This window comes from Galleria mellonella, unplaced genomic scaffold, assembly GCF_026898425.1.
Source record: "Galleria mellonella isolate WM207_F2 unplaced genomic scaffold, CSIRO_AGI_GalMel_v1 utg312, whole genome shotgun sequence".
Classification (NCBI taxonomy): Eukaryota; Metazoa; Arthropoda; class Insecta; order Lepidoptera; family Pyralidae; genus Galleria; species Galleria mellonella.
In genome coordinates, this window is record NW_026442074.1 from 3,455,001 (window position 1) to 3,480,809 (window position 25,809).

General features: G+C 33.8%; 1 protein-coding gene across 2 annotated transcripts in view; it reads right to left on the bottom strand.

Moving 5' to 3' along the window:
* Positions 1-19,829, bottom strand: part of LOC113521017 (T-box transcription factor TBX1-like) — a 47,461-nt gene extending 27,632 nt beyond the window's left edge. For both annotated transcript variants that reach the window (XM_052896078.1, XM_052896077.1), the window contains exon 1: positions 19,683-19,829. In XM_052896078.1, coding sequence (XP_052752038.1) covers positions 19,683-19,731 — 49 coding nt within the window. In that variant the 5' untranslated portion in view covers positions 19,732-19,829. The remainder of the gene's footprint in view (positions 1-19,682) is intronic.
* Positions 19,830-25,809: the final 5,980 nt, after the last annotated feature.

Consider the following 25,809-nt stretch of genomic DNA (forward strand, 5'->3'; position numbering starts at 1 on the left):
TACTGCTCATGTCTATAGGTGACGGTTACCACTTTCCATCAGATGGGCCGTCAGCTTGTTTGTCATTGTAAGTTGTATAAAAAAAAATACCTTTAATAAATTTTACAATTCACGCAGTGTTTTTATTATCGAAAACCTATATAATTCTAAACCTCAGTTTACTAAATACAGGTATAGCAATAGAATAATAATAATAATAAAATCTCCCTCTCATTATTATAGAAGTGAACCTATCATTTCTCATGAATCATTACACTCGTATGAATCTCACAAGCGCGTGCTTACGAGTACAAATAGAAAAGATTCAAAAGCCGAACGAATTAGCGACGGAGTGCTCACTCCGCTTTGATCATGCAACGAGCTGGTGTCAACATTACCGGCGATCCTCATTAACAAGCCGATCGACACACGTCACTGGACGAAGGAAGATGCCTCGACATATACAATACAACATAATAAAACCTTTAAATCCATAGAGCAATAGCAGCAAATAGATGCATATATGTAAGACGTAATTATAAAGCTGACTACGTCTTTATTACTTTAGACATTAAAAAATTTTTTTTAAATATTTCAAAGTGTTTACTTACTTAAAAGTATACTAGGAAAATAAAGACTGTCTTGATTTATATAAACAAGTTAAATAAGATTTTTGTATGGTCGATCAGACAAATGTTACTCAGTTAAATAACTAAATAATTATTAACAAAACGTAATTCAATTACTGTTTTGTGAGATTATTCTAACAGAGTAACTCAATATTTTTCCAAAGTAAACCGAATTTTGAACCTCCTTCTAACATGTCTATCAAATGTGAAATATGTGTTTTCATCTATGTTTCTTTGTAATAACTTAAAATTGTTCCAGAAAAAAGTCTTTAATTGTGGCAAAACCAGTTATTTTGTGTTATATATATATATATATATATATATATATATATATATATATATATATATATATATATATATATATATATATATATATATATATATAACTGTCGGAATTATTAAGTAAAAATAACACAACCGAATTGATAACCTAGTCCTTTTTTGAAGTAGCTTGAAAATATTCAATCTCACTGGCCGAACACATAATAATAATATAGCCTTTATTCAGATCAACTTAGTACATTAAAAACAAACATAAAATAAAAAAAAAAAAAACAAAGTAACTTATTCTAATAATTGTTTCTTACTTATTTTTTGAAGATCTGTTTGCCATTTGGCAAAGGCCTCCTCCAACCGTTTCCACTACACCGAACACATAAAGAACGCTTTAAAGAATTCAATTTCATCCTTTAAACGATAACTTAATTGTAGACGTCCATAGTGTATTATATATTATTTATAATAACTATTTATAATAAATAAATAACCACGAAATTAGAAAAACTATAAGCTTGTTTGACGCTTATATCATTTAAAAAAGAAACTTTGCTTTATAAATGACTTTTCGAATACTTTCTAAACCCAAAATATTGGTTTTAAGTAACCACTTATTCATCTCCCTCATATTATGTACTGGTAAGTTTTCAACAACTGCCTTCACCATATAAAAAAGAAACTATCAATCTGAAACGAAAATACCGACCGTTACAATCTCCATTAACAAGCTTCGAGATTCAGTTCTCTAAACATTAAAATAACTGGGTGCTACATCTCAAATAGAGATTTGTGTATTCCTTTATCGATCCAGATGTGTTCTAGGAAGGATCGCTAGATGTCACTGTCTATGTGTTGTTGTGACCAGTGATTGACTAATGTTGCCAACTACATGCTATTTTCAGATCAGAATCGAGCTGAACGCAATTCAATCACGTTTTGATACACAGATGGTTAGATAGTTTGATAAATAATGCACGTATTGATAAAGCAGTAAATCGGAAACTTTATAATGAAGTTACAAGTTACTCGTAATTGAGAAAAACTTTGTGTTATTTAAAAAAATGTATCCTTAGTAATATCATAAATGTGAAAGTGAGTTTGTTTCTTTAATTGTTACCTTATAACGCCTTAACAGGTTAATCAACTCTATGAAATTTGGTACACACGAACTATATGGGATGGAGAAGAATATAGGTTACTTTTTTTTTTATCCCGGTTAGTTAATATATCCCAATCACGCCGAGGAAGTCGCGAATAAAAGCTAGTACCTGAATAAATTCAACAATTTAAAGAAGGAATGAAAAATATGAGACAACAGAAATAACGAATCTAAACAATTATATAAATTTAATGGTGGCGTAATAAAAATACATACATTAATAAAGAAGTAAAAAACTCAATACAAATTTAACATTTCCTAGATATAAATTAAATATTATTTCAACAGCATCAAGTAATTGCTATATGTTAAGAAAGATGAGAACTCTATCTAAACGCAGATGGAACCTACAAACCCATATCGTCATAGTCGTAGAATAGTGACGGATCTTTATATGTAATCTTCGTCAGATCCGTCGGTATTCTACGACTATGACGATATATGCGGAATGCAACATTATTTTATATCCCACCCCAGGTAGCAAGGTGACGACTGCGACTCCAATAAGACGTCAGTTTTAAATCGTTTTAGGTTCGGTGACTGAAAATTGACGTCAAAATGACGAATAATTGCTACCAGGGACAGAATATTTAAGAGTATACATAGTAATCGAAATGAAACTAGTTTGTGAATATTCGTCAATCGTCAATTGTGTCGCAGGTAGTGCCCTCTGTGTGTCGTGCAATTTATGTTGTGATTGCTGATTGAATAGTGCCAAGCCAATACTATTCTTGGACCCGCCTAATCGTTTGGCTCATTAGAAATAGGCTAAGAAAACTCCATTACCCACGTTGGTTTTAGCGCCAAATTTACCCAGGTTCTGCAGTCGCCTAAATTATATCTTTTTTTTTATTTATCTGTAAAACAAAATTACGAAAATAAAAATTACATTATGAATTTACTAGCCATAGTGAAATCTTATAAAATTTAGGTACTACAGCTTATATATTTTTTCTATATAAATGGGTTTTTTAGAATATGGTAATGGAATGGAAATTCCGCCCACGCTAACGGTATACGCTGACAGAGCATTAGTAAAAGATTAAAAGGCTGGTCAGTTGCCCATCGTGATGAATTCACTTAAAATTAAGCACAATGGTTTCCAGGGAGGACCGCGAGTAGGTTGATCTGACAGGGTACATTGTTAGCAATACAGCTACTAATCTCCTAAAAGTCTCTGGCTAACAATATGGGTTATAAAACCAACGAATGATCGGGAAAAATGATTACTTAGTGACGGTTCCATCAAAAGAAAGAAAGAAAGAAATCGTTCATTAGTAACAACAAAGTTATACTTATTAACAATGGAAAACAAATACAAATTTCAAATTTATTATTGCCAACTTATCCGTCACTCAACATAGACCGCAATAAATTATTTGCAACAGTGCTGATGTTCTCTGGTTGTTTTTATACCACGAAGGTAGCAAACAAGCATACAGCCCATCTGAAAGTAAACGGTTACTATAGTATATATAGACACCTGTAACATTATTATTTTTTTCTTTATTTCAAGTAAACAGTTACATAGTATATATTCTTAGTGCCGCGAAACTGCATTGCAGTTTGTCTGCAGCTTTGCGCTCTTGTACATACAGCTTTTTATACAATTATAAACTTATACCCTAATTCTATATACTGAACTTATGTCTTAATACATACACATAGATATATACACATATATACACATACATATACATACAGACACACATACATATACTAAGTGGATGTTACTGGTATAAGTATACGCTCATACCAGTAACATCCACTTTTTCCACAACATTCACCGTCCAAATTAAATTTAATACTGTTCTATAAAAAAATTTTTGGCTTTTCTTTTAAAATATTTTATCGTGACATTATTTAATGACATTATCTTATGTTTGTTAATGTATGTGGTGTGCCGACTCTGAAGAATTTTTAATATTCCCTTTTTGAAGAATATGGGACTCTTCAAAAAGAGTATATTAAAATTTCATTTCAAAGTCCCATACTGTAGTCTTTAGGGAAACACTTTAGATGGTTGATAATGGGCAATTAATGATGATAAAAAAAATTACAAGTAAATATACAACACCTTTTTTTTATTGGGTAGGTATTATCAGTTTGCTTATATCGTTTTTTTTTTTTTTGGTGGATGAAAATGGTATGGTAACCCCGCCTGCGCTAACGATATACGCTTGCCGAGCACCAGTGAAGGATGATAGATGAGAATGAAAACAAGCCAGTTAGCCCATCATGATGAATTCAACAGGAATTAACCATGATAGTTTCCAGGGAGAACCGCGAGGAGGTCGACCTAGTTGGGTATATTGCTAGTAATGGGATTCTCAGTCATCATTACTAGCAATCCCTTTCCCCCCTGCTTACATAGGTAGAGTAGTGCCAGCAATATATTAAACAAACCACGGTCCGTCGCTCCCGCTAATGGTGATTTGTGTGGCAAGCCTCGTTAACTGTTAACTGATCCTGTACGCCATTAGTATAGTGTTCGAATGTATTTTTGTTTATCCGTACAAAATTAATGAAAAGCAAAAAAAACATTGTACGTGAACTTGTTTTAGATTATATAAGTATAAAAAAATGTACTTATTAGGGGGGAAAGGGATTGTTAGCAATAGTATTTGACAGCCCCATTGCTAGCAATATACCCCTATTAGGTTGACCTCCACTAGGTTCCCCCTGGAAACCATCATGAACAATTCTTGTTAAATTCGTTACGATGGGCTAACTGCTTCATCCTCACCTATCATCTTTCACTGGTGCCCCGCCGGTGTATACCGATAGCGTAGGCGGGGTTACCATTCCGTATTCACGTTAACGTATTATTACTTCGTAAACTACAAGTACTATATATATATATATATATTGGATTGTTTTGACACTCAATTCTCCATCTATAAATATAGAGGTATGATCCATGTAAGCTATAATCCACTTGATTGACGTGAAGCAAACAATTAATTGGAGTTGAGAAACTAACAGCCCCCGAAACTTGAGTCGAAATATTTATTCTGAAAAAGTTTATTCATCTGAACGAAATTCCACTAAATGTCAAACAAATAAATGCTCTCCACCAAAATATATCTTCGGGAGCACTTAATTATAACCATGGATAAACTAATATGGAGAAGGATTTGAAGGAAATAGAAATATTACTGAATTATGAGAATATTGTGTGGTTATGTTGTGACAAAAAACTTTTTAATAATAATATTTCTATAGTAATTTGTATTTGGGAAAAGTCTATAAGGAATATATATATGAACACCTTCACAAATGTAAGAAATATTTATTGTACACTTCCATATTAATTTAGCTTAAGCAAGGGATATAAAATTATGACACGGGGCGGGAAGTTACGACCTCACCAAATACGTAAATCAAATGGGGAACACCAGTGTGGATATTGAAACGAGTTGGTTGTCATAGTTTAGTTTGTTTTATTTGTATGTATGTATACTTTATAATTTAGTTGATCTTATAATATATGGGGGATCGTCCTGCACTGCGTTTGCTCGTACGGGGTCACCACTCCAGAACTTCTCTTCCAGCCTATTCTTCTTCTTATATGACCAGGCCATGTAGGATAACCTCCTATTAGACGGAATGATGACCTTAAATGAAATCAGTGAGTGGCTCAGGACCGTTGTTTATGGCAGTCTATGGGGGAGGCCTATCTACCTTTTAGTATGTGATAAATGCCTGTCATTCAATTGGATAAAATAAATAAAAAGAAAACCCCATATAAAAATATTATTTTCTAGTACTCATCATGTCTTTAGATAAAAAAAAGATTTGACATAAAATGTAATTAATAATATTTTAAAGATAATATATTAAAAAAAAAACCTCAATAATGAAATCATATATAATATTACGTACTTCATTCATAGTCGCTCCTAGGGCCGAAAGTGTCAAAAGTTGCAGTGATTTCTTTAACCGAAACAAAAACGTGTACGAATTATTTTATTTTTTATGTATTATTCCTTATAGATATATAATTATATTTTTTAAATGAACTTGCACGTTAATAGTCGACGTTGCAACCCTTACATGGCTGAAAAATGTAACAAATCGTGCGCGTACGCAGCGTCGTGTCGGAACTAATTGGTCTAATTTATCAGGGACGGTGACTGTGAGCGCATAGTTCAGATTACAGCACAACAGTGATTTGTATCCAGCATTTCTGGTATTATATGTGGTTGGAATATTTTTTTCAATTGATAAACTCTTGAGCTTATTATTACACAGTATAAGTGTTAATTGGTATATTATATATTTAGCCACTGAATAAGTAGTTTTTTTTTAATGGATGACAATGAAATAGTTGCCCCGCCTGCGCTATCGGTATACGCTGGCGGGACACCAGTGAAGGGTGATAGGCGAGGATGAAGCAGGTCAGATAACCCATCATGACGAATTCAATAAGAATTGTTTACAATGGTTTCCAGGGGGAACCATGTGAAGGTCGACCTAATATTGCTAGCAATGGGGCTGGCAAATTCCATTGCTAACAATCCCTTTCCTCCCGGACTAAGTGGTAAATGACTCTATTGATAAAGGCGTTATCGTGATCATGTAAATATTTAAGGTGGAATGAAAGAACAATATCCAGGGAGACTAGGGGGGGGGGGAAGAAATTGTTAATAATGCGGACTACCAGTCCCATTGCTAGCAATAAACCCTGTCAAGTCGACTTTCACCTACACGAAACAATTTTGCTGAATTCTGGTGCCCCACCAGTGTATACTGTTACCGCAGGTGAGGTTACCATATATTATCATTCATTAAAAAATCGATATCCGACATCTTGATTAGTCCCATACATGTTTAAACGTATAATATATCCATGGATTCGTTTATCTTAAAAGACCAACCACCAAACATCATATACACTTTGAAATATAGATATACAATTAAAATTTTCAAAATACAAGCTGCACAGACGCCTAGAACAGTAAGAATTAATGATAAAATATACATATGTCGTCTGTTAAAAGAACGGTAATTTTTTTTCTTTTATAAGTTCGGCGAATTTGCAAACATTATTGCCTGTTTTGCCAGTAATGACCATAACAAGAATTTCTTTTTAAATACATATTCCTAAAAGTAGCTAAGTAAGTTTTTGTTTTTTCATTTCTAAACTGTATATTATAGTAGCCGTCATGTTTCTTAACTTATTTACGTAACCATTGTTACATATTTTATTTGTCATTAAAATATTTTTACGGAAAAATTACTTACTTATACAAATTTCACCCATGTAAAGCCGGGTGAGCCGCTAGCCACTATTCTATATTTAAAAATTTCTCATCTAAACATCGAAATTTTCAGTATTCGTAATGCAATGAAACATAAAAAAAATAAAAGCATATGGCGTTTATGATATCACAGCGCGATCTGCGAGCCCTTGTAAGAAAAATAAATCTGTATACATACAAAGATGCCAATCGTACGAATGGTAAGCGCGGGAAGCTACTTATTGTAGCCACCGATTAAAATCCTTGTTTTCTTATATCTTATACACTAGTGATACGTCCTGGTTTTGCACTAGTTTTTTTTTTTTTTTTTTTTAATAGAATACAGCCCATATTAATTGCTCTTGATGTAGCTTTCTATAAGTGAAAGAATGTTTAAAATCGGTTAAGTATTTTTTCAAGTTTGTCCATTACAAACAAAAAACAAATGTTTCCTCCTTATAGTATTAGTTTAAATAGTAGCTCGTCAGACGTTTGACGTCTTAATGACTCCATCAATTGTTGATAATAAATTAATATTTTTTATATAAGAATACCTGTTTATAATATTTAATTTTTAACCGATTTTTATTTTTGTAACAGACCTTTTATTTAGTTTTTTTTTATTATTTAAGCGTCTCCTCTCGTCATTGGAACTGTTTCATATATTCTCTTTCAGCCAGCTCTCTTCCAGGCCATATCTTTGACCATATTATTTAGTAGGTTTTTTTTATACCACTGAGGTGGCAAACAAGCATACGGCTCACCTGATGGTAAGTCGTTACCGTAGCCTATTAACACCTGCAAAACCAGAGGTATTACGCGTGCGTTGCAGACCCTGAAGAAACCTCTTTAAGAAGAACCCCATGCTGTAGTCTCTTGGGAAAACCTCGGCAGGGAACTCAGTCCACAACCTGAGTGTTCGTGGGAGGAAACATCTCTGAAACCGCGCAGTACGCGACCATTGAGGCTGTAGGACATGTGGATGAACTCCCTGTCGATGGCGAGCCATACGATGGTAAAAAGTGACTGTGGGCATCATATTCAACAATTCCTCTGAGCACAATCCATTGTACAGGCGGTAGAACTCGCAGGTAGGGATAATGTTAATTCTGGATATTGATAGGGGTACAAAGGACCATCACTCATTTCGTTGTCAGTCGGGTATCTAGCTAAATATATTAATTTCAATCAAGTTCTTCATTTCGATTTTATATATTGAATAACCGATATATCCGTTAGAGGGGAAAAGGATTTTAAGTAACAGTCTAACAGCCCCATTGCTAACAAATTAGCAATATACCTTAGCAGGTTGATCTCCATGCGGTTTCACCTAAAAATCATCGTGCTTAATTGTTGTATTCGTTGTGATGAGCCAACAGACCTACTTTCATCCTCATCTATCATCTCTCACTGGTGCCCCGCCAGCCTATACCGATAGCGCAAACAGGGTTACAATTCCATTTTCATCCATTACACTAATATATAAATATTATACCTACAATACATAGATATTGCTATATATTATCCAAACAAAGTATTTAAGGAAACCAAAATAAAAAAATTCAGACAGGACGTTCATCAGGTCAATGAGTGAATGAACAAAATATCACAACAAAACAAATCACAATCAATAATCACTCTATCATCGGTGAAGAACAATAACTTTTGTATCTATCAAATGATCGGACAGATTCATATCCGTAGTAGTGGTGGCACTTCAAAGGCCTCACAATCACTTATTACAAACACGTCTAAAATTATATATTAGGAATAATAAACGCCAGTCGGCAACTGCGGTTTATTTTGTTACGGCGCGATATCGCGTTTACCCGAAGACGCGGCCGAATAATACGTTAACTGAAATAGACGCGTTTGTTTCGATCCCATTACGTTTTTAATTTACGGAATGTTTAATATGAATCAATTTTTTAAAATAAACAGTGTGCGCTATGTCAATTTGTACTGTAAAACTTGTTTTCGTTGATGCGTTGTGTACAAATCCTTAGCCCTATTTATTTTATACTAGTGATTAACCCACGACTTCGTCTATCCAGATTAGGCCACTTAAAAAACTGCATTTTTAATAAACTATTTAAATAACATGCTATTTTTTTTTGTAAATATTAGATTTTTATGCAACTTTGAATAGCCAACAAGCTGACGACCCACCTGATGGAAAGTGGTAATCGTCGCCTATACTCGTAGACATGAGCAGTACCATAACTACTGTTTTGCCCACGATACTCCCCGTGCGTTGCCATTCCTGAGGACTAAGGTTTTATTCCTCTGTACCCTGTAAATTAATGCCATATCCCACCCTTCAAACCGAAATACAGCTATGCAAATACAACTGCTTTACAATAGAAACACGAATGAATATAAATATTGCCTTTCAAAATTAATTTTCTAATTTTTCTATTAAGAGTACAATATTAATGCAGGGTGAGGTTCATCTATGCAGCTAATTAAATTTTCAGTTTAGACGCGATTTTGTAAGAAATATCAAACAAATAACAAATATTACTTATTATGTTACTCACACCAAGTTCATTACGAAATAGGAAAATACGTACCAAATCGTTCTTATAAATATAATGTCTACTTCTCAATTCCTAGTTGAAGACATTTTAAATGGTACTTTTCATGTCTGTAGGCGACAGTTGCCTCTTTCCATTAGATAGGCCGTTAGCTTCTTTGCCATTTTAGAATGCAAAAAAAAAATTAAGAAATGTTCATGTACACTTTAGATTTTTTCGAAAAAGGAACTCTAAAGAATATACACAAACAACTATAACTATTTGGTATTTAATAAAATACACATTACATAGCGTAACAATACTAATATTAATAGGAACAAACGATGCTTGGAACAATAAATTCCCAGTAAATCATCGGCTAGGCACAGTTAAGTCTAAATCTGCCGCGGCCGCCCCTAGCGCCATGCTGTATAAGGCATGTGGCACACTACAATTACATCTTTCAATTTTATTCATAAAAACTAAAACATTCTGCAAACCTTCCCAGAAAGAGACTTTGTACAAAAGTCATTTGCTTGAGTACCTTTGTACCATTCGTGTGTCTACCGTGAAGCAGTTGTGTTTGTTTCGGTTTAAAAGGTTTTTCATTGGTGGCAAACAAGCAAACAGACCAACTGATGATAAACGGTTTCTGTAGCCTATGAACGCCTGAAACACTAGGGTTGTCATATGCGCCCTGCCGACCCTAAAGAAACCTTAATATAACATTTTTGAAGCACCCCATACTGTAGTGTCTAGGGATAATCTCGGCAGGGAACTTATTCTACAGCCTGAGCGTTCGCGGGAAAAAAATCCTTTGAAACATAACAAGTTCAATAAAATTACCACATAGATAGATAGATAGATACTCTTTATTGTTTCCTCCAAAAAGATTACAATAGTAAACTTATTATAAATATATACATATTTCATTGGTTTTCTTACTTCTGAAATCCAAGCGTATAAAGTAGCGGACGAAAATTTAGTGTACAATAAATATAATTTAATTTACTCTATTTATTTAAATGTAGCAGCCCGTCTCAGCTTCGCACGGGTGGATATTTTTACAACATTTTAAAAAGTGGTTATTGTGACATAACGATAATGGTTGGGCATATAGTATCCTGAAGTTTTTTGTAGTTATTGATATTTTCTTCAATATTGTAAAACATACTTTTGTTCTATCACTAATTCCGCAGCGCACGCGATGAAAGATATTTTATAGCATTTTTTTACACCTTGAGTTACGTTATTAAAGTTTTAGTAAGGATCTCTAATCTTTTCTAGTAATAAATATAGCCTATGTTACTCAGGTTGAATGTAGCTTTCTAACGATAAAAGAATTTTTGAAATTGGCAAAGTAGTTTATGAGTTTATTCATTACAAACATACATACACACAAAAATACAAATCTTTCCTCTTTATAATATTAGTGTAGATGACGACTCTGCACTACTTCGCTTAGCTTTTACAGTTTTGCCGGCATAACGGTCGTATTATGAATTACGCCCGTACTGTTTATTTTGCTTAGCGATCGTTCGTAACCGCGTCTTTTTGTTTCATATTTTTTCCGACACTTAAAATAGACCGTTTGTTTTGTAAAGCGTGAGAATTTGAAAGGCATGTCAACGTGGTATTATGAATTGATACAAGTATTCCGTAGGTTGTCTAACAGTTAAGTGGCTACTTATTTATATTGTTTATTGTACGCTCTATTTGGGTATTTTAATTATCATGACTGAGGTTAAGGTACGAGAATGTTCTTTTGTTAATTTTTGTGTGGTAGTAAAGAGATGCGACGTGTTAGTCACCACTCTTCATCCCAAGAAAGTGGTAAGAGGCAACTACCGGAATAAAACAGAATACACCAGTGCTATAGAAGAGATACAGGAATACGCAAACAAAAGCTTTATATCTAGCAGAGCTAGCGTGTTTTTTTTATGGGTGAAGATGGAATGGTCACCCCACCTGAGCTATCGGTATACACTGACAGGACACCAGTGAAAGGTAACAGGTGAGGGTGACGGCAGGTCAGTTGGCCCATAGTGACCAATTGAACAAGAATTAACCACTATGGTTTCCAAGGGGAACCGCATGGAGGTCTACTGACCGTCTTATTACTAGCAATATAGCTTACAAATTTTTTAAAAAGATAAAACTTAGCCTAAGTATTTTCTTCTCCATCCCAAATACTATGTGTATCTCAAACATGACATTGATTGACCCGTCAAGGCGCAAAAGGTAAAAAAATCACTTTCACATTTATAATCATCATCATCATCACTCCAGCCATTATCCATCCACTGCTGAGCATAGGCCTCCCCATAGACAGCGATAAGGAATCGTGCTGAACCACTTGCATTGAGATCGGCAAGTTAAAACATTTACAATATTTGATTGAAATACACTTTGTATTTTAATTCAAATCTGAAATATTTGCAGTTTCATTTCAAACTGATTTATAATACTAATTAATAATATTAATGATGAGTAATAAAAAACTAATATATTTTCGCATTAATACTTACCCATCCACCTTCAAACGATTCTACCGAAGTGTGCGTTACTTGTAAACCGACGAGTGACAGATCGCTCTAATCGCTTATTTACGACACGTGAAAGGGATAGGTGGTTTTATTTTTAAATTTCTAACATAATATAATTTTAAATACATATTTTTTAAAGTGATGAATACTGTTACGTTATAATATAATAAACGCCTACTTACGTAGTAACGAATGACGAAAAATTACGTATATCTGAAAGCTAATGCCCAATAGTGTTGATCTATACGTAAAACTATGATTCTACCCATGCTCTCATCATCATCATCATATCAGCTTTTAATTGTCCACTGCTGAACCTCCCCCTTGAGGGGGTTTGCCAATAGTTGCCACGCTTGGCAGGCGGATTGGTAACCGCAGATAAGCTTCAAAAATGTTCTAAGAGGGACGCTGCTGCCCATCGCTCGCTCTTATAAATCTTATAAATCGCCTCGTACAATACCCACGGGAAAGGAAGGGGTAGCTTATTCTATTCCGGGACCGCACAGGCATGCTATAAAAATGTTAATACAAATCCCAAGCGCACAGGCGGTATCGGGCACTTAAATCAAAGGCGAGACCTTGCCTCCCTTTGTGTGTTCTACTACTTGTATAAAGGATTGTATTTTGAGGAATTGTTTAAAATGGTGCCCATGACCACTTTTTTACTACACTAGCACCGCTCGCCATCGACAGGGTCGCGTACAGTACGGTTTCAGAGGAATTTTCTCCCACGGACGTTCAGGCTGTAGAATGAGCTCCCTGCCGAGATTTTCCCTACAGTATGAGTTCCCTCAAAAAAAATATTTTTCTTCAGGGTTGGTAACGTTCACGTGACACACCTAGCATTGTAGACGTCCATAGGCTTTAGTATCCTGTAAAGTTGTTGTCTCTACCGGATAAAATACCGAATGAAATTTTAAATTATTACAAAAAATTAAATATATACCAGGTTTCGAAAAAAGTGATAAAAATATGACAGGAACACATTTCTCCCGCCATAGCTCGATGTATTATAGTTTGTTAATGTCCACAGATAAGATAAACTCTCACGTGCAGAGTTGACAAGTCTGCAATGTGTTAGTTTTTTTCATAATTTATGTTACTTTATGAACTTTTAACAAAAAATAAAAACTGTAAAATGTTTTTAAAAAATTATTATTTATTAACACGACTCCTAAAAGAAGGTTTTTTTTTTATACCTAAAGTGTATGTAAAGTAAAATATTTGGCGTAACGGATAGCCCCATGCAATATAATATGATGTTCGCCAAACGTTAGTGGACAAAAATATGTATTTATTAAAAAAAAAGTCGGGTTTTTTATAACCATCAAGTCAACTTGTGGCATCAATATAATGATATAGTTTTTTTTTTTTCTATATTTCATTAATCAAATAATTATTTTATCCAAAAAAATAGTAACTACTGTCTTAATATATATTTAATATAAATCTAAATCCAAATTAAGTATTCAAGGATAAGAGCGTCACTTGCGGATTGATTTTTTTAGTATTAAATATAGTCCAATTTTTAGGGTTGAAATAATTAAATTGAACAGAACGACGTCTGACATATTACTTCTTATTTGGCAGTGAAAAAATATTATAAATATACCTTAGTATAAACATTGCAAATGCATGCATGTGTGTGGCCTGAGCCCAACACAAATCATTGGTCTGACAATGACGAAGCGAAAGTTGTGACAACGGACGGACACCACTTCATGAAGTGCTAAGGAAGTTCCTTTATACTCGTATATCCAACTTCAGTACTATTTAATATTTCTTATTCAATTATTTTTTGTTTGTGAAATTAATTTTTAGTTGCTACTTTATTCGTGTAAGGATATACCAATTGATAGAAAAAAAAAGAAAAAAGGCCTATGTTCTTCTCCATTTCAAATATTTCGTATATATCAAATTTTATGCCAATTTATTGAGCTAATAAGCTAATCTTACGTTATTGGTTAATTCGTTAAGCAAGCAATAGTTTACGATGTATTGAGGACGAAGAATGATATTGACAACTTTTTATCCGTGTAACAACATACATCCGTTACGCAGACGAAGTCGCAGGTAAAGACTAGTAAGATAATTATTTAAACTTCTTGAACATAACAACCCATGCAATTGTGGATTATCAGTCCCATTGTTAGCAATTTACTCTATAAAGTCGGTTACAGGTGTATTCATCACTATGGACTAACTGACCTGCCCTTTCATACTCACCTATCATCTTTCACTGGTGCCCCGTCAGTTTGTATCGTTGGCGCAGGCGGGGTTACCATTCCATAATTATAAAATAAAAAAAAACCGTGCCATATTCTTTGTCTCTCTCTAAATGCTTAAGGGTGCCATAATTTTTTTTTTCAAACAATTTGCAGTTGCTCATGCAACGACACTCGACAGGAGACTGCACGTGTTTTTGTTGATAAAATGCGGTGATGCACAAAATGAAGAATTACTTTCAAGAATTTTACCTTACGTGTCCTCAGTTATATAGATAGGTACCTATGTAAGGATATATCAGAACATTTAGATACCTATACGTATATAGAGGGAATATCCGAATAGTAAATGATTTTTTTAAATTTATTTTTTATTTTCTATTATTACCTACTTGATTTGGGATTATTATGATCTGTCTATGTATTAAATTTCATTTAGATTTATCAGGTGATGATTTGATTGATGAATTAAAACGTAATAAAATTCCTAACATCTTTATAAACTTTCACATTTAAATAAAATTGTTATTCATATTCGGATCGCTATATTTGCTCTGTCACTATCGTGATTATTGTGAAGGGTAGAGAAAAGAATGACAATATTAAATAAAAAAAATTTGGATAAAATATGTAGAAATAAGACCTACGACAGTCCTATACTATTCTATCATGAAAATAAACTATAACAATCGAAAAATAATCATTAAAATTTGTGAATACAAAAAATATAATACAAAAAATAATTTCAGATTTCACCACGCAAATGAAAAAAAAAAACAACTTCCATCGAGTCAAAATTAATATGTATTTTGACAATGTATTTAAAATTGACTATGATAGATAAAAGATATCGCGTAACATATGTACATATCAAAAAAGAACGAACGAATTAACATCCTTTTAAAAATAGCTTATTCCGCTTTAAACGATTGAAGTACAGGTTGAATTTAATTAGTTAATTCAACTAAAAATAATAAATATATAAAGAATAGAATAAACAATTCACATGTTCAACTAATTGTTACACAACGTGTAGTCAAGTGTCCAAGTTATTTTTTCCATGTCCGTCGTCTAATTACCACAAAAAATGTCGCCCACCCTGGATGCCGCTCATTAATCTACATTGACACGGCTTCTTGTAACTGTTACAGCTGTTTTCGATGTTTCTTATGTGTTTTAGAATTCAATTCAGATTAAATGGAATATTTTATTACTTACTAGCCAACAGCGGGTCTACCATTACATGAAATTCCGAAATTTCGGACTCAATTTCGTGTTTTTGTTTATACACGGATTTTTGTTTAAATCGGAACAATAAATGGAACATTTCGTTCGTCATACATCCTATCATAAAAGTCCAAAGGAACAATAATTTAACATTTTTAATATTTCCAAGCATATTATGTAATTATAACATCAGATTTCTGTTTCGTTTGGCTCCGAAATTTCGGAAAACATTCCATGGTAGACACTTTCACCTTTTTCAACAGACTTCAAAAAGGGGGTACTCAATTTGGTTGTATGTTTTTTTTTAATATTTGTTTCCTCATAATTCCGTTAGTTATAAACCGATTTGGTAAGTTTTTTTATTTCAAAGGATATACTTACAGATTAGTCTCACATAAATATTATCAAAATTGTTTCAATAGTTTAGTTTTGAAATCAAAATAACAGGTTTTGCCACTAATGAGGTCGTTTTTGAATAATAAACGTTAATTGATAGATAAAATATTTTCATGTTTTCTACAGGAAAATTTTACTAAACTATTGTTATATGTAGGTGTTATTTGAAATTGATAATAGAATGATTGTTTAAATCCCCTACAAAGGAGGAAAGGGATTGTTAGTAATGGAGACTGAGAATGCCATTGCTAGCAATATATCCAACCAGGTCGACCTCCTCGCGGTTCTCCCTGGATACATATCATGGTTAATTCCTGATGAATTCATCATGATGGGCTAACTGGCCTGTTTTCATTCTCATCTATCACCCTTCACTGGTGCTCCGCCAGCGTATTCCGTTAGCGCAGGCGGGGTTACCATACCATTTTCACCCATCAAAAAAAAATCCCCTACCATTAGTATGCGTGCGACTACCAACATTTACACATACTAATGGTAATGAAATTAAACAAAATAATTCTCAGGGAAATTATTTAGTTTCATGAGTTACCTATCGATGTTGTTCGACTTACTTGTTGGATGCTTACTTGTTGGGTAACATGCTGTATAAAATTACGTTATCTAAGCAATATATTTTGCAATCTATGTGCTTTTTGTCAATGCCTTTATGAATCATGATGTTTTGCTACATTGACAAAGTAGGTCCATATATACGTCAATGTTTACGTAACAAAGTCTTATGTATATATTATATATTTATTTTATTTATTTATCTCCATGTAAACATGTTCTACTTCTCAAGCATGGATAATGCAGAGAGTATAGATGACGGTAGAGAAAAAAGCTGTTAAAATAATAAGTAATAAAAAATACATATAAAAACAAAAAATAAATATATATATACACACATATGCTATAATAATTATTACTATTTTACTGGTATATTTTTTTCTATCTGTCTATTCCAAAATGAATAGAAATCTAATTAATATTTTCTTCGACAAGGTTCGAAATTTATTTGTTTGTTTTTCAGGATATTGTTGGCAATTCTATATTGAATTTTCATCAGAAATTATTGATTTTATATAAATTTTATGATAATGTTGTTATTTTTAAAATACATTAATTGTATAAATGATTAAGTATATCATACGATCTTGAAAGATAACGTTAATTAAAATAAAAAAAAATTACAAGTAGCTAAATTATTAAGAAATATACATAATTATATTAAAAATAGTACTGTCGAAATACGTCCCTCTTCTAACCCTTTAATAAAAATAATTATCAATCAAAATTAAAAAATAAAAACTAATTCGGTTTGAAAAAGTCCGTACAATGTATTTCGTTTGAAAATCGGACAAGCGGAGTTGCGATGTCACGTTGCGCAGTCGCAACTGGCGCATCAATCGACAGCTAGCGACGCATGCGCAGCGACAGAATCGACGACGGATAGATGAATGAAGGCGATCAACGTGACGCGCGGAAAGAACGCAAGGAATCCGATCGCAAACTAGATACAACTAACTGATAGGGTACATTTCAGATAATGATCGAGTATAGATGTCTTACAGATGAACAAGTAGACCTGGGCTATATGGATACCGATCTGATATCTATATATTGGGTTCCTCTGGACATTGATAGCAGAAAAGGATCACCTTTTTTTTTATACAACTTAGATTGGCAAACAAGCTGACGGTCCACCTGATGGAAAGTGGTAACCGTCGCCTATAGACATGAGCAGTACCATAGACATAACAGAGTATACTGTTTCGCCCATGATACCCCCTATGCGTTGCCATTCCTGAGGACTCAGGTGTTATTCCTCTGTACCCAGTAAATTCACGCCATTCACCTATTTTCAAATATGTCAAAAGTCTGTTAGCCAATATTATTTTTTAGATAACATGCTTTTAATATATTCGTTATTGAACCAATGTATAGGTATCGTAACTAAGATATATAGATATTATTATATATTTTATTACCCACTCTTATGAACAAGTAGCTCACTTACAAACTGTGGATATTCAGACGATGGGGTTATTTCTAGGGGCTATTTCTCTAAACATATATCTAAAGTTTCCTTTCCTTTCTCGTGGATATTATAAGAGGCGACTTAGGGCACTTAAAGGTCGAGCAATGGTCAACAGCATCCCTCTTAAAACTTCACCAAATCCTTTTTCCAAGCGATTGTCAACCCGCCTACCAAGTGAGGTAACTACTGTCAAATCCCCCCGTATTCTAACAGATTTGTGAAGCCATTTACTTCATAGAAAACGAAACTAAGGGAGTGTACCTATATATAGGTAATAAAAGTATCCAAAAAAGATATCATAATACATATTTACAGCTTTACTATTAGTTAATTATAAGATATAAATAATGAATTAAATAAATTTATTTTTTTATTTAAATATTATTGTAATTCAAGTGTATGTACGAGTAAGTATGTAATAATATCTATGTTTCTGTAATTTTTCACGAAATGTAGTTATAGGTGTTTATTCAAATTATATTAAGTAATAAAATTTAAAATGATTGTACACTAAGTACAAATAGACAGTAATTTTAATATTAAATCTTATCAATGTAACAATTGCTAGGAGACCAAATAAAGATAAAATAAAATAAGGTTATATAGTTAATTATTCAACATCTATGTTGCAATATTGTTTTCATATTTAGAGATTGTGACATTATGTAATTTTTAATACCACATACGAATATACTTGTGTGATAGATTTAATAACTACTTAATAAAAAAACTGTTTTTACTGCCTATAAACAATTGCGTTCAAATATATATATATTCATAATATCATGTATCTATATGCATAGATTGCTACGCATATAAGTACATGGTATTTTTAATAACGTTTAGATACGTATAACTCTGATCTCACACTGAACAATAACAAATAAATCAAATTATAAACGCAAAAACCCATCTAGGACCACAATGGACCGGAGACGTCGACAGATGCCTCAACGTGCTGGCAGATGATTATCATTACGAATTTATCCTTAGTTAGATTCTAAATAGCATTGTGACGTATCTAGAAAGACGTTAAACTTTAGTCATTTTATAATACGACCGAAAAATGACGTTTCTCTTGGGGTATGACAATAAAGTAACTAAGAAAAATAGATCTTCTTTGGGTCGTAATCGTAAAGTAATTAATGAATGAGATCTCTTTAAGATTGCGACTTTAAAACGGTTAAAAAATGAGATTCTCACTACTTCCTATGCCACTGCGTTAGGTTGACTGGAAGAAATCTCTTTTAGAGATAAGTCCGCCTTTGCTAACATTGTTATTAACTTATTGTTGTTACTGTATGTTTTTGTGCAATAAAGAATATATATATATATATATATATTCTCTTAAGGTCGCGACCGTAAAATGACCAAGTAATGACGTCACTTTAAAGTCACAGACGTCACCGTGGGTACCTGAATTGCTTAACACTAGTGCCACTAACCGTCTAATCGCGGCTGTTGCCACTCGCCCCGCCACTCCTGTCCCTCCATCACAACATATCTTCAGCGCCGATTATTTTTTCAACGCGACACAATAAATCAGTTTTCTCCGCGTTAATCAAACACGCGTGGTACACGGCGCGAGTCGAACGTTTCTGTCGTCGGCGTGTGTCGACATGCGCACACGCCTCGGCTACGCCCCCCGCCCAATCCAAAGAGGTACGCTCCCAATCTATTTATTTTCATTTGAATTATGTACTGCTTGTGTTCATCACCTGGTTTGTGTATTTTCGGGTAATGTGAGTCAATTCATTGGTGATTTGCCTTTTATGGATCGGTGAGGAGATTCTATAGTAGAGGTACAAATACTTTATATTATAAAAGGCTAGCTGTATCCCATGGTTATACCGAAATATATATCTTATGTCTCAATGTAAGATATATAATCTATCTATGTACTAAATTTCATGCAAATCCGTTCAGCCATAAAAGCGTTATTGTCTAACAAAACATCAAAGAAAACAAATAAATATTAAACCCCTTTATTTAACTTTTATAATTAGTGTGATATTAATAGATGATATCTCTATTTTAAAGTAATAAAGAGGAAAAGTTAAAATAATAAACCGCGACCGAAAAACGGGTTGGTTTTGGCGAAACTACAAAGAACTTACTGAAAGCTATAATACTCCAAACATCGTAGGTAAGTAGACAAAGTCGCAACCGAGTCCGCTAGTATAAACATTACCTATTCTAATATCTATTTCTGGGGAGGAAAGAATTGATAGTAATACGGATTATAAGTCCCATTGCTAGCAATATTTCCGTATAAAGGTCCCCCCTGGAAACCATCGTGCTAAATTTCAAGTGTATTCACCACGGTGGGTTAACTGACCTGCCTTTTCATCCTCACTGGTGCCTTGCCCGTGTACACTGTTAGCGCAGGCAGGTTTACCATTTCATTATCATCCAATAAAATATGGTACATATTTTTAATTTTTTTTTATACGACTTAGAATGGCAAACTAGCTGACGGTCCACCTGATGGAAAGTGGTAACCGTCGCTTACAGACATGAGCAGTAGCATGGTCATAACAGAGTATACTGTTTCGCCCATGATACCCCCCATGCGTTGCCATTCCTGAGGACTCAGGTGTTATTCCTCTGTACCCAGTAAATTCACGCCATATCCCACCCTTCAAACCAAAACACAGCCATGCAAACACAACTGCTTCACGGTTGAACACGAATGGGACAGAGGTACTCAAGCAATCGACTTTTGTACAAGCCATCTACTCTAAATCCACATTTTAAACTGGAAATCGGTCTAGTAGTTTTCACCGAACTGAATAGGCGAACATAGCAATAAAAAAGATTTCTAAAACCCTTACCTTGAGATCAGGTACCATCTGTGTTTTTTTAATGGGTGAGAATAGAACAGTAACCCCGCCTGCGCTATCGGTATATGCTGGTGAAGCACTAGTGTGAGATAATGGTGAGAATGAAAGCAAGTCAGTTAGCCCATAGTGATGAATTAAGGATTAACCACGATGGTTTCCAGGGGGAACCGCGAAGAGCTCGGCCTGATAAGGTATATTGCTAGCAATGGGGCTGTTAGACCCCATTACTAACAATCCCTTTTTGAATGTTTAATTATACATATTATTATCTCTTATCACTACATAAAAAATCGAACTAGAAATTACGACTGTAGGTATACATTACGACAACAGGTACATATTAAAAAGTGAGGTATCCTTTTAGCACTACACTACCAGTATATAATATTGTTTCCTATAATACTCTAAATATAAATCTTCTATATCTCTTGATATTTTTCTGCCAACCCTAGAAGGAGGGGGGAAAGGGATTGTTAGTAATGTCGACTGAGAATCCCATTGCTAGCAATATACCCAACCAGATCGACCTCCTCGCGGTTCTCCCTGGAAAAACTATCATGGTTGATTCCTGATGAATTCATTATGATGGGCTAACTGGCCTGTTTTCATTCTCATCTATTACCCTTCACTGGTGCTCCGCCAGCGTATGCCGTTAGCGCAGGCGGGGTGGGTTACCATACCATTTTCACCCACCAGAAAAAAAAATAAACCTTAGAAGGATTAGGTACATTAAAGTCTACTACCGCTCATCTCATTGAAAAGCCGTATCAGTCAACGCATAGCGTAAACAAAAAACGATGCATCCTATTGATTTACTGGTATTCTTTTTATAAACATATTCACATAATTTTTTTGTCTATATACCTAAGTGATTGTTACCACTTACAATCAAAGGGGCGATCACCTTATGTATTATACATATATTAAAGTATTTATTTCTCATAAGATTTTTACATAAATTAAGTATCTATATACTGTGTTGATATGAGTCTCTCCCTATAAGAGCCCTATATGTATATATATTAACCCACAGTATCAATATGATGCCTGAGGCCACTTTCTATCATCGTACGGCTCGCCATCGACAGGGAGTTCACCCTCATACCCTACAGCTTAAATGGTCGCGTACAACGCGGTTTCAGAGATGTTTTCTCCCACGAACACTCAGGTTATGGAATGAGCTCCCTGCCGAAGTTTTTCCAAGAGACTACAACATGGGGTTCTTCAAAAGGGGAGTAAAGAGGTTTCTTCAAGGTCGGCAACGCGCGCGTAATATCTCTGGTATTGCAGGCGTTCATAGGCTACGGTAACCGCTTACCATCAGGTGTGCCGTATGCTTGTTTGCCACCTCAGTGGTTTAAAAAAACTTATTAATGTCATATATCTGGGGGAAGGGATTGTGGGTAATAATATACCCTATCAGGTTGACCTTCCCGTGGTCCCCCTGGAAACCATCGAGCTGAATTCCAGGTGTATTCATCACGATATCCTAACTAACCTGCCTTTTCATTCTCACTTATCATCCTTCATTGTTCCCCGCCAGTGGGTAATCATTTAATTATCATCTATTAAAAACATTATTCTTATCAAGGGCTTTATAAAATATTTTACTAAATAGGACGTACGGACGGGGAAAGGGATTGTTAGTAATGGAGACTGAGAATCCCATTGCTAGCAATATACCCAACTAGGTTGACCTCCTCGCGGTTCTCCCTGGAAACTATCATGGTTAATTCCTGATGAATTTATCATGATCAGCCAACTGGCCTGTTTTCATTCTCATCTATCACCCTTTACTGGTGCTCCGCCAGCGTATCCCGTTAGCGCAGGCGGAGTTACCATACCATTGTATTACCACTTGTATTATATATATATAAGGTTTCAATTATGGACCCTGTTGGGCACAGCAAGTACAACACACAACAACACAGGAGGACTGAGGACTGAGGAGGACAACACTTTTTTCACTTTCGAAATAGTGTATCACGATAAGTACGTATTTTCTTATTATTATTATTCATTATTTAAGTATTAGTGTGTATCTATTAATATCGTAATTGTTATTAGTATTATATAGTTATCTGTAGTTTATAATTATTTATATTCATATTGTAAAATTAATAAAAAATTATATATATATATATATATATATATATATATATATATATATATATATATATATATATATATATATATATATAAAGTGTAATCATATACCCATTTGGCGTACTCAACACAAAATTCTTTTACATTTGGCCAAAATCACTTAACTCGAAAAACTATTCAATTAATAAGAAAACGCGATAAACGACATAAACATAAAAATTCTATCGCAAACGACATAAACATAGTAAATTCATAAAATTATCGTTATACATATCTGTATAAAGCTCGATAATTATAAATTTCTTGTTATTTATTTATATATTTTCGAATCCTATAATGTTACTTAGTTGTATTTTTAATAACAAAAATAGGTATATATAAAACACAAGAAATTTACAATGTGAGTGCATTGGACCCCGCGCTAGGCGTAACGCGGAGTCCATAACGAATTACCAAGACAAGGTACATGAAAATAGATAATATTGGCACTTAATATGTATTTATTGTTAATATACTTTATTAAATGTCATCATACTGTCAAAGTATGGAAGGAAAGGGATTGTTAGTAATGGAGACTAAGAATCCCATTGCTAGCAATATACGCAACCAGGTCGACCTCTTCGCGGTTCTCCCTGGAAACTATCAAATCAATGGTTAATTATTGACGAATTCATCATGATGGGCTAAATGGCCTATTTTCATTCTCTTCTATCACCTTTCACTGATGCTTCGCCAGTGTATCCCGTTAGCGCAGGCCGGGTTACCATACCATTTTCACCCATCAAAAAAAAAGAACTATCAAAGTACTTCCACTAAAGTGATTCAAGTGTTTATTAGTTCCCAGAAGTAATAGCGTAATGAGTTCTGTCACATTGTTATTGTCGATAGGCATTTTATCTATGTACCTATCTCAAACTAAAGCGATAGATATATTGAAATAAAATAAACAAAGAGTTATAAATATACTTAGATGAAGCAAGAAATGTAATAATCTGAAACATTTCATTTTGGTCTGTACTAGTAACAACTTCTGGTACTCGGTTCTCTCTGCTTACCCCGTAAAGGTATTGTTGAAGAGAGACAGAATGATAACACCTAATAATCATAGTGGTAACTGTATATATATATACATACATACATACATATACATATATATATATATATATATATGTATATGTATATATAGGTATATATATATATATATATATATATATATACCTATATACACATATACATATAAATAACACTATTTTCACAAAAATAATAAAAGTCAAAACTATTAGATTAGTTAGTAAAGAATGCCATGTCTCTAAAATTCTCACGACCGCTGATTTAATGAGATTTCCAAATAAAAAAGGGGGATATTTTAGCTTCTTAATTCTATGGGAACAAAGCAATAAAATAAGCAGTGATAATAATATTTCATTTTACATTTGTTTTTTTATGACTGCTGATGCTGATGAAATAAACTGATGGTCTACCTGGTGCAAAGTGGTGAGGTAACCATCACCTATAGACATGAATCGATGGAGAATACTGATATATTTTGATGTTCATGGTACCACTTATACATTGCCATTCCTAAGAGCTATAGTGATATGCCTCCATACCCTGTAATTTCACTACCATATAACATTCAAACAAAGTTTCAAAATTTGATTAAATATATAATTTTTTATTATTTACACAAAAAAAAAAAAATATTAACTGAACTGGTCAAAGCAAAAATATCGAAATTTCAGTAGTCAAAAAGCAAATTTTTATTAAATTTACAAAACTTTTTCTTTTTTATACTATTGAGGTAGCAAACAAGTATACGGCCCACCTGATGATAAGCAGTAATCGTAACCTATGAACGCCTGTAATACCAGGGACATTACGCGTTGCCGACTCTGAAGAAACCTCTTTACCGTTTTTTTTGTAGAACCCCATGCTGTTGTCTCTTGGAAAAACCTCGACAGAGAGCTTATTCCATGATCTGAGCGCTCGTGGAAGGAAACCGGTTTAGGAAACCGGCAGGGACAGGACAGGAAGCTAAATATTTTTTTATACTTAGGTACATGTATTTATTCGTCAAAGGAGGTATAAGACACTTTTTAGTACTATTTCTATATAAACATTTATTACCGAGAATAGCAAACAAATTGATAATTTACCTGTTAAAAAATTTTAGTTAACCAACGGCTACAGATATGAGCACAGATATCCAATACTGCACAGATAGTGTAGGTTTAAATTTAACTAGTCATCTCTTAACGAAATATTAATAAAAAAATAACTACGTATAGATTTCTCCTTTGGCGTAGATAATAAATATAAGTTATTTTTAATTGATGTTAATGGAATGGTAACCCCACCTGCGCTAACGGTATACGCTGGCGCGGCACCAGTGAGAGGTAATAGGCGATAATGAAAATGCAGGTCAGTTAGCCCATCGTGATGAATACACCTGGAATTCATCACGATGATTTGCAGGGGGACCACGTGGAGGTCGACCTGATTGCTAGCAATGGGACTACCTTCCCTCTCCCCTAGTAAGTATAGGTATTATCATCATCACCATATCAGCCGTAATCTATCCACTGCTAACCATTGACCTCCCCCATAGACTGTAAGGAACGGA